The sequence below is a fragment of the Lithobates pipiens genome, unplaced genomic scaffold (genome assembly GCF_037356315.1).
Source record: "Lithobates pipiens isolate NorthernLeopardFrog02 unplaced genomic scaffold, aLitPip1_a1.2 Scaffold_1, whole genome shotgun sequence".
Lineage (NCBI taxonomy): Eukaryota > Metazoa > Chordata > Amphibia > Anura > Ranidae > Lithobates > Lithobates pipiens.
In genome coordinates, this window is record NW_027507685.1 from 213,231,380 (window position 1) to 213,252,804 (window position 21,425).

The 21,425-nt window shown below is 42.4% G+C and overlaps 1 protein-coding gene across 1 annotated transcript in view; it reads right to left on the minus strand.

Moving 5' to 3' along the window:
* Positions 1–333: 333 nt before the first annotated feature.
* The window catches only part of LOC143982872 (cytochrome P450 2C44-like), a 34,638-nt gene continuing 13,546 nt past the window's right edge, over positions 334–21,425 (minus strand). The window contains exons 4-9 of the mRNA XM_077481947.1: positions 20,858–21,018; positions 19,445–19,621; positions 14,124–14,271; positions 10,775–10,962; positions 8,368–8,509; positions 334–2,413 (exon numbers count right to left, since the gene is read on the minus strand). Of these exons, the coding sequence (XP_077338073.1) occupies positions 2,214–2,413; positions 8,368–8,509; positions 10,775–10,962; positions 14,124–14,271; positions 19,445–19,621; positions 20,858–21,018 (1,016 nt within the window). The 3' untranslated portion in view covers positions 334–2,213. The remainder of the gene's footprint in view (positions 2,414–8,367; positions 8,510–10,774; positions 10,963–14,123; positions 14,272–19,444; positions 19,622–20,857; positions 21,019–21,425) is intronic.

Genomic DNA, 21,425 nt, shown 5'->3' on the forward strand with positions numbered 1-21,425 from the left:
CTATAGGCACCCCCCAGGTACGAAATTTAAAGGATTATTACACTTTTATTGTTTCACATTAAGCATTATTAAAATCACTGAGAGAAATCCTGAAAACATGACCTGTTGGGGAGCCTTGAGGACTGAAGTTGAGAAACACTGGTATAAAACCGTGAAATATTTAAACTTACCATAATTGTCAAAATAGGTATTTTTTAGGATAGAACATGGTCAGCCTAAGAGCCCTTTCGCACTGGAGGTATCTTTTCAGGCGCTACCGCGCTAAAAATTGCGCCTGAAAAAGCCTAAGCTGCAAACCGAGCTTTCACGCTCATACCAGTAACCAGTCCCGTATTACAAATATATATTTTATATTTTTGATTTATATATCAAATTATACAGCTCTTTAAAGAGTATATATTGAAATATTTAAACAATTTACAGTAATTTTGTACTATACATGTGGGTAACATGGTCCCATCCTTCTCCCATACAGCAGCACTTTAGAAACCACAGCACAGGAACTACTTCGAGTTATCCTACATAGTAGGCAAGGTTGAAAAAAGACACAAGTCCAACCTATGTGTGTGATTATATGTCAGTATTACATTGTATATCCCTGTATGTTGTGGTCATTCCGGTGCTTATCTAATAGTTTTTATTAGTAATTATTCAAAACAACCAATGCAATCTGTATTATAGCTATACAAATGTAATGTAGTGATCCAGCGACATTTTTCCAACATTCGTACTATTGTCCTATTCAGCAGCAGAAGGATAGGCATGAGAGGCACTTCATACTTTGTATGTTGGTAGTTGGTCAAGAGTCACTTAAAGTGTTACTAAACCCAGGACCCTTCAGTCATTATATCTGGTCTCCCACAGTAAACAGAACATGGACATGCAATCATTTTAGTAAATATAAACTACTAAATACATTTTCTCTTTAGCAGTATATAGCAGTCTTGTCACTTCTATCAGTGCCTGGTTAAAGCTTGTAGGAGGAGATTTCACACTGCGCTAGCTTCCCTATCAAGATCCATGACCCCTGATCCATTGTCTGGACAGTGCTGATTGGCCCTGTGCTCATCAGATGCACCCTCCCAAGAAAAAAAAAAAAGCTCTCTAGCAATGCATACCAAACTGAGCATGTACAGCCTGACTCCAGTAACTCTGTCTTATCTGGACATGTTTTGGAGTCAGTGGAAGGAGGAGAGGATCTGTGCATACAGGATCAAACAGCCTTTTTTACACAATGCAGAGGCTTAACCTTTTAGGTTCCACAATGAGTATAACAAACATGCTTTACTGCATATACAGACTTATTTTACTGTTGTGGGTTTAGTAACACTTTAAAAAGGGCATATGCTTACAATGTCCAAATAGATCAAAGGTGACTTCAGTAACTGTAATAAACGTTTTAAGGGTCCTAAAGAGGACTTGTGTCATGAACTGTTAAAAGGAAGGAGGTTTAATCTTATATTGAGTAAATGGTTCTTTACTGTTACAGCAGTAAAAATGTGCAACTCCCTCCCACAGGAAGTGGTAATAGCTATGTCGTCAGCTTAAAAAAAAAAAAAAGCTTTAAGATGTCTTCCTCAGGAAGCTTGTAAGAGAATAAAATCAAACATACATGCAAACACATTAGCTAAACTGGTTAGACCTGTGGCTTTTTTTAACCTTATAAGCTCTGGGGTTGATTTACTAAAACTGGAAGAGTGCAAAATCGGGTGCAGCTGTGCATTGTAGCCAATCAGCTTCCAACTTCAGCTTGTTCAATTAGGCTTTGACAAAAAGCCTGGAAGCCGATTGGTTGCTATGCAAAGCTGCACCAGATTTTTCACTGTCCAGTTTTAGTAAATCAACCCCAATGTAACTATGTAAATTAGTTCAGCCGAAGTGATTTGATGATTTAATATCTGACGCAGATTTACTGCTTACAATGCTAATAAAATGCACCTACATGCGGCTAGCTGAGATTCTGGTAGTTATAATAATCATGAATAAGCAGCTAAAATATTTTTCTTTTTTTTTTTCATTGCTAAACATTATCCCAGTTAGTCTTTATTGTTACAGATTAGTGCTACTGATGTAAACCAACCCCAAGATCAACATTTTCTACTTATCAGAAGGGTTACAATACAATATGCAAGTCTTGCCCTACAATTTCTCTTTTATTTATATTATATAACAATGTAGACTGGGCGTTCCGAGCGCTAAAATATGAGGATTCTTTAAGCTCCTCCTTCTAATGTGCGAGGAATGAAGATGATCTTGCGGGCCGGTGGGATGTTTTCAATGCCACTTTCTGTAGGAGAGATGTCGAGATCTTTGGGGTCCACCACTGACTTCAGGGTAAACTTTTGCAGGATAATGGTGAAGAAAAGGAAAAGCTGCATGCGCACCATACTCTCCGCAATACAACCTCGTTTTCCTACAATAATGAAAGCATATAAAATAAGATGACGCAGATAAATACACAGATAAAATAGATATAAAGGAGCTATTTTACCTGCCAAAAGATTTGTATTTCTGTTTAAGTTCTGAGATTTACACAGCTCTGCCACACAGCACAGTCACATATGGCAGGGCAGGAGACCTGATTTTTATTTGCAAAAGTTATTAAAAACTGACGGGTCTTGTCCTACCCTCAGCCTAAGACTTGACAGTTAAACTCCTCAGCCTGCTGTGTTTGCTTTATCTCTGTGATTCTGTTTTCTACCCCATCAGCATACTCCTTCATTAGTACATTATCACAGTTGTTTGTCTTCTTGTGCTATTTTCTTCCTTTCCCAGTTTGAGCTCTGCTGTACAAGGGCTGATACCAAGTCCAATTAAAGACTTACCCTGCCTGCATTAAAAAATAAAAATAAAATAATGCTGTATTATTAAAAGCTGTATTCGTTTGTGTCTATTATATCTTGACCGGAATTCCGTTTTAAAACAACTGAATTTCCAAACTGCTATTTATTTGATTCCCCTAAACTAAAGCTAAGTTCACACTGGCATTAAAAGTAGGCTTTGAGAGGCATTAAAAATGTCCCTTAAACACCTTTGCAAAAGATACAATGGACAGCAGACAGTGTTGTTCACACTATGAAAACATGAAGCGTTAGCGTTGCTTCAAAGTTGAAGAATCATGAAGCCTTTCAACGCTTCCCATTCAGGTCTATGGTAACGCTTCGCAAACGCCCTGGCAGGCAGTTGTGGTACAGTTGCGGGGTGCTTAGATTTGTTCATTTACTGTAATGATATAGGCGTTTGTGGAGCGGCCTTAACGCTTATCAAACTCTTCAAAACTGCCCTTGGGCATTTGGGGACAATTTATAACTCATCATTAATGCTTGTACAATGCAAGTTTAACGCCCATACTAAAGCTTATTAATGCCAGTCTAACACCCATACTAACGCTTATTAATGCGAGTCTAAACATCCCTCCACCCCCTCATCCCATCCCCAACCACCATGCTCCAATCCTATCTCTGCTCCATCTCCATCCATTCCCCTTGATCCCATCCCGGCTCCATCCAACCCCCAATCTCATCCCGGCTCCATCTACAACCCCAATCCCATCCCTCGATCCCATTCTGGCTCCTTCCATTCCCCGATCCCATTCCAGCTCTGTTCACCCCTCAATCCCACCTGCTCCATCCATTGTGGCAGGTTAAGGGGGGAGAGCCACACTGACACACTATCCTGCTAAGTGCACCCATGTTTTACCACACCAGGTCACACCAACCCTAGTGACACCACTGTGTGCTAGGGGGCACTTTAGGACTTGTGCTACAAGGGGGCTTGGATATGAAATCCACCCCACCAGCACGTCTTCTCCCCTCTCAAAGCCCCCCTAGCACATATCCTCCCCCTAATCCCACAGATGCTGTCTGCCAGAAAGGGGTGGCTCTAGGCACCACACAAGAGATGTGGATAAATGTTTCCACTGTCCAAACTAGTGCCCCCCACCAAGCAAGTTTGCGGAGCAAAGTGTGGGTTCCAAGACACAGGGCGGGTTCACACCATAAATCGCACTACAATGTGCAATTCACATGTGACCTGAGTGCAGTGCAATTTCAGCCCATTCATGTCTGCAGTCTCTGACCATCTCTTGCAGGGGCAGCCCGTCCATTAGCCTAGGTTCACACTGATGCGCGATTACAGTGCTGGTTTCCGCATCACATCTCTCCTGCAGGCAGTTCACACTGCCTTCTGCAAACCGCTGCGGGTGTCAATACATTCTTAACCTCCCTGGCGGTAATCCCGAGTCTGGCTCGGGTTGGGATTTTACTATCACAAGCGGTAACCCCGAGCCAGACTCGGGATCGCATCGCTGGATACAGGGAGGACACGGAGAAGTTACTTACCTTGTCCCCTGGATCCAGCGATGTCCTCCACGCTGTGTGAGCGAGCTGTCCTCCGCTCGATTCACAGTGCCGAATGCCGCCGAGCTCCGTTCCATGCGACGTTACAAATTCAAAAAAGTAAAAGTACACGAAACACACACAGTACTGTAATCTTACAGATTACAGTACTGTATAAAAAAATACACACAAAATTCTATAAAACAGTGAATTCATAATTCACAAAACTCTTAATATATGCAGTTTATACATTTAATTTTTATTGCTTGAATTATTTTTCCAATTATGGATGTGAATGGGGCCTCTTGAGCCCCCATAGGGAAAGAGAGCCTTGACTGATGGGATGCTGGATGCTCTCTCCTGAGCGTCGGCTGCCCCCAAAAAAGGTTTATGGTGACTCTTCAATGAGAGCCACTGCAAGTGGTACATCGCTTGCTGTTTTAAGCACAAGTGTTCACTTTGCGGGGTGCTCCCCCAGCCGGCTGGCGTTTCCGAAAGGGAAAAACAACCACTTTCCTGTCCGGGGGCTAAGCCTGACATTTCTAAACCAGAGGACACCAGTGATCGTCTCAGAGATGCTTCCCTTGCTAAACCGGTACCCCCTTCATAGGGAAGCCTTGATCTTGTGGGACGGTTTGGATTGTGGTTTTTGGATCCCCTTTACTCCTTCTGATGTGCCAACCATGGCATCTAATTTAAAAACTGCTCAGTTTGAGTCTGTGGTGGCTGAGAAGCTCCAGAAGGAATTGGATTTGGGGTGTATGGTGGGCCTATTTAATCTCCCTCCTTTCCACAACCTGAGGGTTTCCCCCCTCGGTGTGGTCCCCAAAAGGGCTGAAAGGAAATTCTGCCTTATTCACCACCGGTCCAATCCTTCTGGCTCGATGACGGCATCGACAAAGAGGAATCCAGGGTCCACTACGTTTCTTTCGACAGGGCGCTTCACTTAATCTGGGCAGCTTGTCCTTTGGCTTTGCTGGCCAAGGCGGACATTGAGTCTGCCTTCCACCTCCTCCCAGTCCACCCAGAATACTTCCATCTGCTGGGATGCTCCTTTCAAGGAAGCTTTTTTGACATGTGCCTTCCCATGAGCTGTGCCATTTCTTGTTATTTCTTTGAACTCTTCTGTAGTTGTCCAGGCAGCTGGTTTGCATACTGTGTTGCACTATTTGGATGACTTCCGATTCATTGTGGTCTGTGCCAGCAGCTCCTGTCTGTTTTTCAGGACACCTGCGAGAGGTTTGCCATTCTGCTATCAGCTGACAAGACAGAGGGCCCTGTGATGGTTTTAGCCTTTTTTGGGTATTGAAATAGACACTGTGGTGATGGTCTTTTGGCTGCCAGTGACAAGCTGACCAGGCTCCTCTCCCTGGTCCGCTTGGCAAAAGGGGTTAAAAAACTGCAGTTAAAACAGCTTCAGTCCTTGCTGGGTCACCTGGTCTTGCCTGTAGAGTCATCCGCATGGGGAGGGCTTTCTGTGAATGCCTGACGTGGGCCATGAAGGGAGTGGTTGCCCCCCACCATTATGTCCGTATCACCAAGCCCATGGGGGATTACTTGGGGATGTAGCTATCCTTTCTCCAGTCCTACAATGACTAGTCATGTTGGCTGTTGGAGGAGGTACCGAACTCACAGCTAGAGCTATACACTGATGCAGCAGGCTCCTGTGGTTTCAGTTCCTTTTTCCAGGGGGAGTGGTCTGCTGAGTGTTGGCCGGCCTCATGGGTCGGCATAGATCTGTTGCGCAACCTCACCCTGCTGGAGCTCTTTCCAGTTATTGTCGCCATTGAGCTGTGGGGCGAGCGGTTGTGCAATTGCCAGGTGGTTTTCTGGTCCGATAACTGTGGTGCAGGTGTTCAACCAACAGTCTGCTAGATCCCCAATGGTGGTATCATTACTAAATTTTTTGGTTCTAAAATGCCTGCAGTTTAACGTATGCTTCAGAGCTAGGAATGTACTTGGAACTGCTAACGATATCGCTGATGCTCTCTCTCGTTCACAGCTTGTTCGCTTTCGTGCCCTGGCCCTGTCGGCTTTCCTGGAGGGCCTCCCCTGTCTGGCCTACTTGTGGAACCTCATTTCCAATGTTTGCTAGACCTCCTCCGGGCATCGTTCTGTCGCGTGTAGGACAAATGGGTCCAGGTATTGGGTGGTGAGTTTTCTATCTAAGAAGGTTTTTTTGGTTCCACGGTGTCATCCACTATGTCTGCTTTGTCCTTTTGGTTTCAGCTCTTTGGGTGGGAAGACATCACAAAAGCATATCCTGTCCATCGGGTCCTGGGGGGTTGGAGACATGCAACTCATTTTCCCAAATTCTCGGCGCCTGGTTTCCCTCCCTATTTTCTCCTGTATCTTTTCCCTGCGGCCGTCTATTTGCTTTTCCCCGTTCGAGACCCTTCGTTTCCAAGTGGCCTTCTCTTAGGCGTTTTTCAGGGCTTTTCACATCGGGGAACTGGTTTCGAAATCCACGTCCTCAGCAGGTGGCATTCTGACAGAGGATGTAACCTTCTCTGAGCGCTGTGTGTTGGTATTGTTGAGTACATCAAAAACTGACAGCTTTGGTAAGGGAAGAAGGGTTGTTTTGTACCCTTGGGGGCCCCTTTTAACCTGTTTCAATGGCCTCCCCATTTCGTGTTCTCACGCCCCCAGTCCCCTATTTTCTTTGTCTACAGCAATTCCTCCTCTCTGAGCAGGTTCCAATTTTTGCACGTTTTTCGTTGCTACCTTGAGAAACTAGGCCTCCCTTTGCATGACTTTGAACGTGTACAACACACATCATTCTGTCCAGCGTGAAGAGTCAAGCGATGCTGCCACCGCTGCTTTTGGTATGGGTTTCTCCAATACACAACTCCAGCGTTTGGGTAGGCGGGAATCGTCTCGTTTTTCTTTGTACGTCCGCCCACACCTATTGTTTTAACTTTCAGATCGTTACCCGGCTCTGATCTGGATCATTGGAGATTCCTTCATTTACTTGTCCACTCTTCGGTTGGAAGTTCGTAGCTACGGGAAGAATTTGGGTTTTACCTATTATCTTGCCAGGATCTGCTGGCTTGCGCTCCGCAGGTTACGATGGCCTCAAGTCCTTCCGGCGTGTTTGCGCCTTCGTTCCCATATGTCTGGCCCCATCATCTTGATTCTTCACACTGGAGGGAATGATGTGGGTTATACACGTTCTGTGGACTTAATCTCCACTATCAAGCAAGACATCACTCATTGCTATGCAGTCTATACCAATTTGGTGCTCATCTGGTCTTAAATTGTGCCTCGCTTACTATGGGCCAGGGAAATACCTGGCCCCCGTCTGGAACACTTCCATCGCAAGGTTAACGCCCAGGTCGCCAAATTTGTTCCACAGATTGGGGGGTTTGGAATCTGACACAGGGATTTGGAGGGTGCTAATGATGATCTGTTGAGACCATATGGTGTTCACCTTAATGACATTGGGTTGGACATCTTCAACATTGGCCTGCAGCGTGGTGTGGAACGGGTGCTGGCTGTGGTGGGGCGATCATCAGCTATCCACTGACGTGCAGATGGTGGTTTCTTGACCTTACCAGCATTTAAAGTTTCTGTAATGGGCTATGCCTTTGATGAAAAAATTGGAAGTAGGCTGTCTGGCCAGCACTTATGGTAAGGACAGGCCCCACTCCCCCCTTTTGGAATTGAGTGCTCACAGTACGAGTGTGACTGGCATTGGTTAAAAGTGTTCATCTGTTATGTGTTGGAATTTAATAAAGCTGTGGCCTTGCCTTTTCCAACCTAATGGTTGTAAGTGTTTTATTTAATGGGGTGAAAGGGCAAGGGTGGTGGGGGATTTGATCCCATTGTGTTACATTTCATTTGTACCTAGGCCCATTGAGCCTTAGCAGTCAAGCCTCTGTATTGCACTGATTTGTACAACAGCATAAAAAATACCCTCCCTCCTTCCGTCTTTCTAGGAAGCTAGGAAGTCTATAAGACAAAGATATCATTCTGAGTAATTCTGGGACTGAAAAAGTTCCTAGCTAAACATATTGCAACACTTTATTACCTGCAGCAAATGGTAGAAATGCATTATTTTTCTGAAATTTGCCATTTTCATCCAAGAAATGTTTTATGTTGAATTCTTCAGGAGTTTCAAAATGTGTAGGATCCCGTAATGCTGTGGTCAACATGGGAAGCACATTGGTTGCCTATAAATGAATTAAAAAGGTATTTGACAGTGAGATGTAATACAGATCTGTTCTGACAGCAACATGTTGTATTATTATTAACATTAAGTTTGTGCCTTACCACCACTTCCACTAACACTATAATATTATAGCAAATTAAAACATTGAGGGCATTAAAGAGGAAGTAAACTGTATTTTTTTCCCCTTTTTTTATTCCCTGCAAAGTAAAGGCATAATGTGCTAGTATGCATCACATACTAACACATTATGTGACAGTTACCTGCAAACGAAGCCTGCATCATCCACGCGGCATGGGCGGCCATTCCTTTAGAGAGCATGCGCCAATGACATCATCGGCGCAGTATACAGTAAATATCACCTAAACGGTGCACGTTTAGGAAATATTTGCTGTACCTATAGGTAAGCCTTATTATAGGCTTACCAGTAGGTACAAATAATACAGGGAGGTTTACAACATCTTTAAGGGGAATTAAAGTATTTTCAATTACTTTTTAGATACACCTAAAAGAGATCAGCTTAATGTGAATATCTTATGTTTTAAAACACCTTTTGTCAATGTATTGTATGGTCGGTAATGTTATATGTACGTATATGGGGGCAGCCATATTTTTTAATATTTATGTATTTTCTTCTTTCTGCTTTTTGGTGTTATGCAATGGTTATCCACAAATTCTCATAAATCTATAGAGTTGATTTCCTAAAGGCAAAAATGATGTTCACTTTGCAAGGGAATTTTCAGATCGCTAGGGATTTCTTTTTAGTCTGGTAAATGAGGTGAAGCTCTGCTGAGTCCCATCATCAAAACATGTGCAAGCAAAAAAATGATATTATATATACATTTATTTTTTATTTATTTATTTTCTCCTTGCACGTGATTAGGTAGTCTTTGCAAAGTGAATTTTCACCATATTCATCAAACTAAAGGAAACTCCCCATGCAAATGGTCAGTTTGCTTGCCTTTAGTAAATCAACCCTTATGAATCAAATGAAAGCAATGCATGCGCTTAATAAATTATCTCAACAACTTTTTAGCAATTGTGGAGCTTAACTGCACTGACTAATATATCCATCCTCCTATGGATGATCTACAAATAGCTGCATTTATTTCATCGCTGGTGTCTTTATTCAATCTTACTAACTATGTAACTATGTAATAACAAATATATGCACACATTAACTATTAAAAATGTCCTTCCTTTTATCTATTCTGCCTAATCTGTATAAAAAGTCTCCCATCTGGTCATGCAGAAGCTCCATCCTCCCTGTATCAGTGAGCATCTTCTGCAGGGGAGAGGAGGAAGTGCCAGCAATGACTGGGATATGGGAGCCTATGAGTGAACCCCATTGTGTACTTAAAAGTGGGGTATGCCTGTACACTATGTTTTTTATACTGGCTCTACAGGTTAGGTAGGAGGAGGGGGGATGGAAAAATTAGGGTTTTCTTTTACTTTAATGAATATACACTTTTCTTTCCTCTTTAACATTCATAGGTGATTTTTATTTTATTTTCTCATAATGCAAATTTTGCTTTAAAGTCTAACTCCATCCAATATTTAATTTTTTTTTAGATAGAATGGAGAAGGGTGAAAGCTTCTGTTTTAAATTGTGCCTGTATCTCCTCACTTTCTGTCAGGAGTTTGTTTTTTTGTTTCGCGATTTTGCCCCCTTTAGCCATCTCTTGACAATTTAAAATTTCACAGCTGGTTCGCTACTGTGCATACGCAATGTACGCTGCTCTCTATGAATGGGCCGGCTGAAGGGGAAGGAGGAGGGGGTACAAATTCCAGCTGAGTTTGCCATGGCAATCTCAGCCAGAAGTGGGAGCAGATACATGTCAAAGCCAGGTACCTAGTACCCCCCAAAAAGTGCCAATGTGGAGCTTCCCCCTTTGGTTGGAACTCTGCTTTAAGTAGAGAAGTGTAGAATGGAAATTTATGGCAACTTCATTGTGGCTTTTGCTGTTCTATGACAACTGAGCTCCTCAGCTTCTTGCATTGGGCATCAGTGGAAGTGAGGGAAAATCTCTCCAATGGGGCCACAGATAAAAATCGCAGCTCTGTCCCACTCTATTCAAAATAAAAAAATGGCTGGAAATGATTGTCAGTTTTGTTGGAAACCCTCTAAGGATTTCCAAACCCAGAAATGTAAAGACGGAATAATAAAATTAGAACGTGATTGAGTTCTAGGCCGGTGGACTATAGGCCTTTATTTGAGAGTGTCTTCTGAATTATTTATGAGCAGTACTCATTGAGAACATTCACTTACCTTAGGAATGTAGTAACCATGGAAAGTAATATCTCTGTTGGTAGCTCTGGAAAACCCCATTGGAAAGATGTCACTGTACCTCTGAATCTCATGAACAAGAGCATTCATTAATGGCATCTTGCTCTGATACTCTGCTTTAGGTTCTCGGCCTAGGCCAATCACTCTGTCAATTTCTTCATGAAGCTTATCTATTAAGTATGCAGAGAAAAACAATAGAAGTACGGAATTTACATTTTTCATATTTTTAATTCGCCCTCTTTACTGAGCAGCTTCCTATGTCATATAGTATTTGATAATTTGGGGTTCAGATGAGCAATAAATTGTTACTTATTTTTTTGGGTCTTTCATAGTAAACCATAGTAAACTTAAACCAAGATAGGAAGATAACATCCTCTTCCTGCTGGACTATAGCAAGTTGATTTTTTGCTTTTTTATCTAAACTACTATTGTAGCTAGCTTAAATTAGTTCTACATATTTTCTTGTGGAGAATTCATTAAATAATGCACAGTACAGACTTGCCCCTTTTGGTAAATTTTCCATGGGGATATATGGAGAACTCGTAGACCAGTGAGACAAAACCAACAAGTGATACAAAGCAAGTGATCAAAAAACAAAAACAAACTTCAAGACAACAGCAAAAATATACAAATAGGAGTTGATTTACTAATGGTCAATAGAGTGCGCACTTTGCAAGTGCATTTGCTCCACAGGTTAGTAAATGAGATGAAGCATCAATTTCCAAAGAATACCCAAATACGTGCAAAAAAAAAAAAAAAAAGATCATAGCATTTTTGCTTGCACATGATTGAATAATGGGCATCAGCAGAGCCTCCACTTATTTACTAAGCTCTGGAACAGCTGCACTTGCAAAGTACACATTATATTTGCCTTTAGTAAATCAACCGCATAGATCTCTAATAGTATACAAAAGTACATTGTAGAACAGAAATCCTTTGATTTTAGAAAAGCCTTTCTTACAGAACCCATTTATTAGAAAATTGTATTGATACAACATATTCTACAGGTCATAACTATAATAAACAGAAAGGGTGTATAGACTTTGGGCTACACCTCAGTGGCCAAGAACAGCAGGTGGTAGGCAGCCAAATGACCACTTTGCCTTTAGTAAATCAAACCTATCGATCTAGCTTATTCAAGATTAGGTAAAGAGTTCATGTTAGTGCTATGGGGTCACAGTGACAAACAGACTGATCACTTTGCAAGGGAATTATCCACAGGACTTAGTGAATGAGGTGAAGTTCTTCTGACTTCCATTATCCAATCATGTGGTGTTTTTTTTTTTTAATTACGAAATTTGGTTGGACTTTTGTTTTCCAGGAGCTAAATCAGAGAAAAGCCAGAAATCCTATTTTTTTTTTAATAAAGGTACTGTAAGAGTTGAGGACTACTGAGCAAGAAAGGAGGTTCCATTTAATTTGGTATACATACAAACATATTGGGCGCTAGACTGCTACCTCTCCATCTGGATGAAGTATCCCCAGCTGGAACAGGATATGTTGCCAAGGAATAACACTAATCAGGGCAGCCTCACAGTGACCACTGGGATTGTAGGAAAAAGACATGAGAACAAAACACCAGCAGGCGCTCCTGAAGAAGCACATGAATCTAATCTATGGATAAAAGGTGTATACAGGGCTGATAGCAAGATGAATTCAAGAGCCCAATAACACCAAATGCCAGGTGTCCAATGACAAGTCAAAAGTTTATTCCAAACGAGTTAAAAACATGAAAAACATGACTGGATATTAAGCAGCATTACCAGCGGTTGGCCAGGCACCTACCTATGGCAGGAGGAATGTACCAGGGAACCCAGATGGAAATGGAGATCCTGCTTGGGAGGCCACCCACCATCGCCAAGGGAAGCACGTCACCAGAGGTCAGCTGATGCAACATTCGAATGCTGGAGAAACCAGGATGTTGATCCGGTTGCCAGGACTACATGCCTCAGGGCACACCCTTTTATCAAATTCTCCCAACCAGGATCTCCTTTTCCATCTGGGTCCCCCAGCATAATCAAGGATCTCTTTTTCCCTCTGGGCCCCATGGTATATTTCCCCTGCTGTAGGTCCATACCTGGTCAACCACTAGTAATGCTGCTTAATATGCAGTGATATTTTTAACTGGTTTGGAATAAACTTTTGACTTTTTATTGGACACCTGGCCTTTGGTGTTATTGGGTTCTGGAATTCATCTTGCTATCAGCCCTGTATACAACGTTCATTCATAGACGGGATTTATGTGGTTCTTCAGGAACGCATGCTGGTGTTTTGTTCTCATGTCCATTTAGTTTGGAAATCCTTTCTATGGCAAAAACACTAAAAATGTTAGGTTTCAGTATGAAGAAGAATCCTCAGTTTGTCTTAGTCTTTTGATTTCAGGGCTGTTTTCTGTAAGGACTATTCAGTGTGCCCTTGGGCCTTCACATTGCCCAGCTAGTACTTTCATAAGGGCTTATGTACACTATTAGCAATTGTTTGCGTCTAGGCTTCTATGCTTCTGCGTACAAGTCAACGAGTTCAAAAACAGCTCAAAGTAGCTCAGTGCAACTTTGAAGCAGATTCATAAACGTCAAAAGTAAGGCCCCATTCACACCTGAGCGATTTTCTGCTTGAGGTTTGTAGCTGTAAAATGCTCAACAAGCCAAATCCCATTAATTTCAATGGCCCCTGATCACATCTGAGTGTTCTGTCATCTGAAGCAAAATGCCTGTCACACAAACGCTTCTTTTTTGGCAGATTACAAGTGTTTTTGGCCCCATAGACTTCAATAGAAATGCCTGACTGGAGCATTTTACAAGCAGTTTCTGCTCAAACAGCAGCTCTCTACCTCTACTTTCCTCTCCCTAGTGCTTTCTATTGGCTAAACAAAAATGCCTGAAGCTGTAAAATGCTTGTAATACACTTCTAAATTGCTTTAAAAATGCTTGTAAAAAGCTGCAAAAACACTATAAAAAATGCCTGAAAAACGCCAGTAAATCGTTACACTCAGGTGTGAATGGAGAATAAATTTATACAACTTGGAAGTAGCTTGAAACAACTTCTTAAGCAAATTAAATCCAAACCAAAGCAACTCAAATGTGGGCCAAGGGGGATTATTTTCTTAGATTATTATTAGGCTGTTAAGGGAAAATTCCACTGCAAAGTTAACTTGCACATGTTTCCATGATGAAAACCAGCAGAGCCTTGTCACATTCACTAAACTAATACAAAATTCCCCTTGTATAGTGAGCAGCCTGTTTGCCTTTAGTAAATTAACCACAAAGTATCTCAGAAGCACTTGAAAGAATGCTGGGTTTGACTCTTATTAATATAACACCATGTATTGTACCTTGTAGCTCAGGATGCTTTATCAGTATTAAGTATCCAAAGTTTACAGTGACTGCAGTACTTTCCGTTCCTCCTAAGAACATATCAAAGATTGACGCTTTGAGGTTTCTAATAGTAAATGGTGTTTTTACACCAACATTCTTTTCCTCCTGTAAAGAAAAGCAGAAAGCGGGGAATGGAGAGAAAAAAAAAGAGAGTTTTAGAACTAAAAATGTTTACCATATTGTGCTGCCATTTTAAAATTCAGAGAGTGCTAGGTCAGATTAGGACAATGATACCACGCTGAAAGGATATTATATTATAGTTATACTCCTGTGCCCTAGGGGAGGTAGAAGTTTTGTTGGCAAATTATAACATTTTGTCCCAATCCAACTCTTCAGGAGAGATGTTCATTTCCAACATGCTTAGTTTATAAGAAGTGATGATATTAAAGTGACTTTTATTGCCAAAGTTTGTTTGCCTATACTACAGGTTACAGTGAAGAACATCTGGCCCTTGCAGAAACCCATAAGGTGGTACTAATATAAGGATTGGCTGGCTGTACAGAAAAAATAATGCAGGTAATTAATAGGGGCGATGGGAACAACTGCATAGCTCCCTATTGCCAATGAATTTGAGGGGCTATCCCTGATTTGGTCTTCCTTTCCTCCTCATTTGTCCCTCATTTTGGTCTGATCTATATAGTTGTATATAAAATGTACTTTTTATCTTTCAAAAAGTGTTTCCCAGTGCTAAACCCTTCATCCAATTTCTAAATTGATGCAAGTTTAAATTTCAAATGCCAGTATAATGGAATAGTAGTGGTAAAAAAAAAAAGAAAAGAAAATCACTTGTAGGTTGAACTAATCTTTTTTTAAATATCATTTTCCTATAAAGGGATGTGGCAGGGGGTGTGTCCTATGCCTACCTTCTTTTGCTAATATGTGCCCCTCATTCCCATCTCAAGAAGTTGGGAGGTATGGATTATGTACTTATGGAGCCAGCTAGTGTGTTCTCTGTGTTATGTGTTCAGGGAGTTAAAGTAGATGGAAACTCAACTTGAATGTCATTCGTTTGTATTTTATTGAAAAACGTTTTGTACTATTTTTTATCCTTTATCGATTTCCTGCAGCTTCTTTTTCAGCACCTTTATGTCTGCATGCATGCACTCCAGCAACTGCTGCATGTTATTACTCAGGGTGGGTTATCCGATACTGAAAACAGTGGACCATGCTTGCAAAATGTTCATTGGCATAGCCCCTTATAGTCTTCATCAGAAACCCGTGTGACAATATGGGAGAACAACAGGAAGTGCTTGATCAAGGCAAAAATCACCTGATAATATCTTAATGAATGTTGCAGATTTAGGCCCAATATTTATTTAAAAATGCAGTTTATATGAGATTTTTGTGATTGGGGTTACATATGCTTAAAGCAGAATTCCACCCAAAAGATGAACTTCTGCTCATTTGATTACTTCCCCCTTCCAGTGCCACATTTGGCATCTTTGGGGGGAGCGGATACCTGTTTTTGATAGGTATCCTGTCCCACTTCCGGAAAACCGGGCCGTGGTGATCTATACCAGCAGCTCGATCCCCCTCCGCCTCCCTCCTCTTCTGCCAGCCACCGAAAAAGTGCAGCGCGATTCGCCTATGTGCAGTAGGGGCCCGGCCGTGAAGCCAAAAGGCTACACCGTCAGGTTCCCTTAGTAGCAATGGCCGCGGCAGCACCCAACCAGCCGATCCAAAGATCGCCTGCGGTGCCCTCATTGCTGGACTCCAGGACAGGTAAGTGTCCTAATGGTAAAGTCAGCAGCTACAGTATGTAAAGGGGCAGACGGACCTCCTCTTTAAGGGCTTGTTTACACTTGCTTCAAAATGTGGCATTGAACACCCTGTTTCGTGCTCCGAGTGCCCCTGTCACTAAATAAAATGGTAAGCATTTGCTTTGCTTCACTTTAAAAAAAAGATACCCCGCATTGCTTTCTTGGTGCTTCAAAACGTCTCCAAAGCCTCCATAAACTTCTAGGACAATGCTTGCTTACAGCACCTACAGCTTTTGAGAGGCTTTCATTCAGCTTTAGCTTCGCTTTGTTTTGAAGGTATTGCAGGCATGAGATATTCCAGGATGCAGTGGAAAGCCAATAAGGGAACCTGAAAGACGTCATCAGCAGTCACTTTCTATTCATGTGCGTATATTCTGGACTAGTCTAGTGCAGATGTCACATCTGGTGTGCATCAAAGAGAAGCAGGAAGGTGAGCCGCTTCCAGACCAGAGCGGAGCAACTAGCAGACGGCACACATGGTGTGCAACATGAGAAGGCTATAGCAGAAGGTGAGTGGCAGAGGGTCAGTAGAGCTGGGAGACTGGTGCAGGAGAAACAGTGCAGGAGCAATATAGCAGGATATGAGAGAGAGGAGGATCAGTAAGCCAGAAGATCAGAAGTACTGGCGGTTACTACTGAGCTGGATGGGGGAATCTGCAAAGCCAGGGATACTACTGACTGGAGCATCAACAGAGCTGGGAGAACTACTAAGCAGGGGATCTGTTGAACAAGGGTACTAATAAGCTGGCGATCTGCTGAACAAGGGTATCAATGAGCTGGGGATCTGTTGAGTGGAGGTACTACTGAGCTGGGGTCCCTCTCCTTTTACATCTCCTGTCTGATTTAGCAGAGCTCAACCCCCATGGCATGCAATGCTACAAACACAGAAAAACTAAATACCAAAGCAGAACACAAACGGATAGTTAATCCATATAATTAAATTTGAATTTTCATGCAGAAAATCTGATCTGAAACTGGTGACAAAAGCTGAAGATTGAATTTTGCAGCAATACGACAGCTGATACCATTCAGACTACTCTTAAAGGTAGGTTTTGAATTTTTATTCTTTGAGTTGTTAGGTTTCACAGAAAATGTCATGCAGCAGGGGAGGTAAGTCATATGTATACCAATACAAGCGACTCACTTCTATGCCCTACCCATATAAGTCTCTGGAAAAACTTTACATCGCAGCTGTAGGAATATCCATGGCCACTAAAATACTGTCAGGAACGAATAAAGAGAAAAACCTCCACTCTTCCACTGTCAGAATACACTGATCAGCAGAAGCAACCCAGTGGCTGCAAGATGCTGATCAACAAAAGTTTTCCAACATTTCAGTTTAACAGAAGTTGATTGGTAATGGGATTAGTCATAGATGGATCGCAATTCGGCTTTTCCTTGCTGAACTAACAGAATTTTGATCCATCTAAGTTTCAGCATTGTTCTCTGCATGGACAACATTGAATGAAGTGTACCACAGTAATGTCGCTCATTACAAGGGGTCATGATGCCCTTCATTCATAGCATGTCCTCAGTCTTGACACTATGAATGGCACCATGGCAATGCCAACCAGTGATGCTTAGTGTCAATCTATCAGAAGACTGAAGCAAAAAGAATTACTGTGGTGAAATACTTCAAACTAAAAGGTAAGTACTAAAACCTCAGCTGCTTTTGCGTGCACACCCCCGGGAGCGCACGCCCCTGGGAGCAATTGCGGGTCCCAGGGAATTGATGTCTACAGGGATACCCGCAAATGTCTCACGGAGAGGAAGAACAGGGAAATGCTGTAAACAAGCATTTCCCCGTTCCCCCCAGATCCCAGCCCCCCACCCTATGTGAATGAGTATGGGATACATCGTACCCCTACCCATTCACCTGGAGGGAAAAAAGTGTCAATAAAAAAACACACTAGACAGGGTTTTAAAGTAATTTATTAGGCAGCTCCGGGGGTTTCTTCAGTTTTCTCCGCTCTCTTTTCCCGCTCTCTGGTGTCTTCTCCCGCTCTCCGGTGCCTTCTGCCAGGCTCCTCCACTATCTACTTCCAGCTCTTTTACTAGCGTTGACCCGGCCTTCTCCATCGTCCTCTTCCCTCTTCTCTTCTTCCGATGTTGACACGACGCTCTCTTCCACTGTAATGCCGTGTTTTTGTGGTGTGCAATGATTTATATAGGCATGGGGCATGGTCACCGGGTGATGTCAAGAGTTGCCCTGCCCCTTTATGAGGTCACAGCCCGGGTCATGATGGGACTTTGACATCGTAAGGGGTGGGGTCATCTGGTGACATCACCCAGTGACCACACCCCATGCCTATATAAGTCGTTGCACACAGTTCACACAGCATTACAGCAGGAGAGAGTGTCGTGTCAACATCGGAAGAAGAGAAGAGGGAAGAAGATGGAGAAGACAGGGCCAACGCTAGTAAAAGAGCTGGAAGATAGCGGAGGAGCCCGGCAGAAGACACCAGAGAGTGGAAGAAGACACCGGAGAGCGGGAGAAGAGGCCAAAAAAGACGGAAGAGACCCCCGAAGTCAGAAGACCCCCAGAGCTGCCTAATAAATTAATTTAAAAACCTGTCCAGTGTGTTTTTTTTATTGACCTTTTTTTCCTCCAGGTGAATGGGTAGGGGTACGATGTACCCCATACTAATTCACATAGTGTGGGGGGGCCGGGATCTAGGGGCCCCCTTATTAAAGTGGTCTCCCAGATGCCGATAAGTCCCCCGCCCGCAGATCCCGACAACCAACAGCCAGGGTTGTCGGGAAGGGGCCCTTGTACTCATCAACATGGGGGCAAGGTGCTCATGAAGGGGGAACCCATGCCGTTTTTTTTCTTTAAAGTTCCCCTTTATGCACAAGTCGCATGCCAAAGTTGGATCAGTTAATACAAAATCCGACTTCAGAAAAAAAGTAGTGCAGGAACTACTTTGAAGTCGGCACGACTTAAAGTCGTGCCAATATGAATGGTAATCATTCAAAATCATGGAGAATATCGTGGGACAAGTCTTATAAGTGTGAAAGGGGGCTTAGATACAAGTCAGATTTCAGGCATTCCCTGCAACAAAAATTTAATTTTTGGAGAGATACTTTCAATAGGAATATGTCTAAAGGGATGGAGGTCCAGCAGATTTCCTCATTAGTGCTTTCCAGCTACACACCTGAAAGTTAATTATGAAACCTCTCCCATTAGACCCACTCAGAACAGAGGCACAGAGAAACACAGAGGGATTTCTTCAGAATAGCAAAAAGGTAGGAATCTTCAACAAAGGTTGTTATTATCCTTGCAATGTACATAGATCACCAAGAGGGGATTTTTTTTTCCTCAACAAAAGTGGAGTTACGTTTTAAATACCAATATCACTAAATATAAAGCAGCACTCAGAATGAGCGAAACAGCATATAAATGCTTTCTTTGTTTGGCATGCCATCTTCATTTCTGATAAGCTGCCCCTCTTCACTGAGCTAGTCACAGCAAAATCTGGGCTGGTGAATCTACAGTATCCATACAGGTGTTGTCTGACCTGCTTTATCCTGATGAGAAAACAGTCAATATAATCTCGAGGACAGGCCGGATCCAGAGTCTCCTGGTGAAGTTCAATGCTCTTCATCAATTCGTCCTCAAGAGGCTCAAGAAAAGTAAAAATGTTTCTGTGCGGTCCTGGTAAATATTTCATAATTGTTGGGAAAAATTCATAAAGCTGTCAAGAGATTTACAACACGAGTCAGTTAGGTAGCAGAACAAAAATCATACTCATTCCAGAAATGATACAGTTAATGCCAAAAGTTTTTTTTCTTTTTGATTTAGGATGAAATGCAGATCGGTTCTAAAAATATATGTACTTAGCACACTAGAATCAATCCATAAAAACTCTAAACTCAGCAGCTGGAACTGATCTTCCATCCTCAGCAGAACCGGATCAACTCTACATTCAAAACTAGCGCTTGCCAACAATAATGCCAAAGTCCATAAAGTGTACTCCAAAATGTAAATCAACATTCTTATGTTCTCTGGAGAGGTGACCACATTTCACGGTGTGGATTAGCACTTTCACCCTGGTTTTTGTAAACAGAGGCATGCTGATTGCAGACTTGAGGGCTGGGTTCATAAACATCCCAGGGATAGACCTCAGGGCTCCCACTTGGAGACAGCTCCACCTGTCCAGGAGGACACCCATGTTCATCAGAACCCTTAAAGTGGTTGTAATCCCTTACAAACCACTTTGACCTACAGGTAAGCCTAGATTAAGGCTTACCTGTAGGTCCAAGAAATATCTCCTAAACCTACACGGTTTAGGAGATATTTGCCGAAAGACAGGCACTGCTGTCTACGGTGCATGCGCCATAGACAGCGGCACGCAGGCGCACTGAGCGCACCGCAGTTAACAGCGATATGCCGCGAGTGGCGGCTCCCGCGTGCATGTGACGTCATCACGGCTCCGATGAATGACAATGGCGGAGCAGCGAGACCCACCAAGAAGATGAAGGCTCCAGACTACAGGGGACAGCGGTGACTTCGCTGGCTCCTGTGTCAGGCAACTGACACATAATGGACTACTATGCGATGCATAGTAGTCCATTATGCTTTACCTTTGCAGGGAGTCAAAGGGGAAGTAAACCCTTTAGGGTTTACTTCCTCTTTAAAATGTCATCCAGACCTGCTATTTGATTAGAATTCCAGGAACATTAAATAGGTTTCATTACAACCACATTGAGTTAGAATTTCATTCCTTCAGGAAGAATTTTCCATCCTCCTTTGAATTTTTTTGCAACTATGGTCAAAAATGAACAGCAATTTGACCCCAGCAATGAATAGAAAATTGAACGAATATTGTGATAATGAAAACGATTGAACTAAATTCTACTGGTGTATGGTCAGCTTATACCATGGACCTTATCTTTGGACATAAAGTAACATTGATAATAAATTTCCTCACCTGGCCCCAAACAGATGAAAGGATATGAAAAGATTCACGTGACTTCTGTAGGATTTCCATCCATTTCTTGTTATTGTAGTCATAGCGAGTCCCCAATAATATATTAGCAAGGATATTGGAGGAAGCACAGATCAAAGTGGTGCTGGGTTCAAATGGCTCCTCTAAATACATAAAAGTACAAGGATATTGTGGTTTATGTGTGGTGTAACAGAAAATGGAGTTTAAAGTGTATCCTCATAGGATGACACGGTGGATGCACTAGTAATAATGTGCAAACGTCCCAGAATAAGTTGGAAAAGACTAAGAATTTGCAAAAATGGACTTTGTAGGCACACAATGTAAAAAGTATTGAAATTTTTCCATTTTTCAATTGGATAGAGTTAAAAAGGTAGTGTACAAAACATAGAAAACACACATATCATACTAAAAAATGACATAAAATGACCTCAGGGACTCAAATAAAACCTCCAATTAATGAATCCAATCCACTGGGATAGTGAAAATGTAATATAATATAGCCAGTAGCAATGTCCTCAAGGAATGGGGTGCATGCAGCAATGGAGTCACA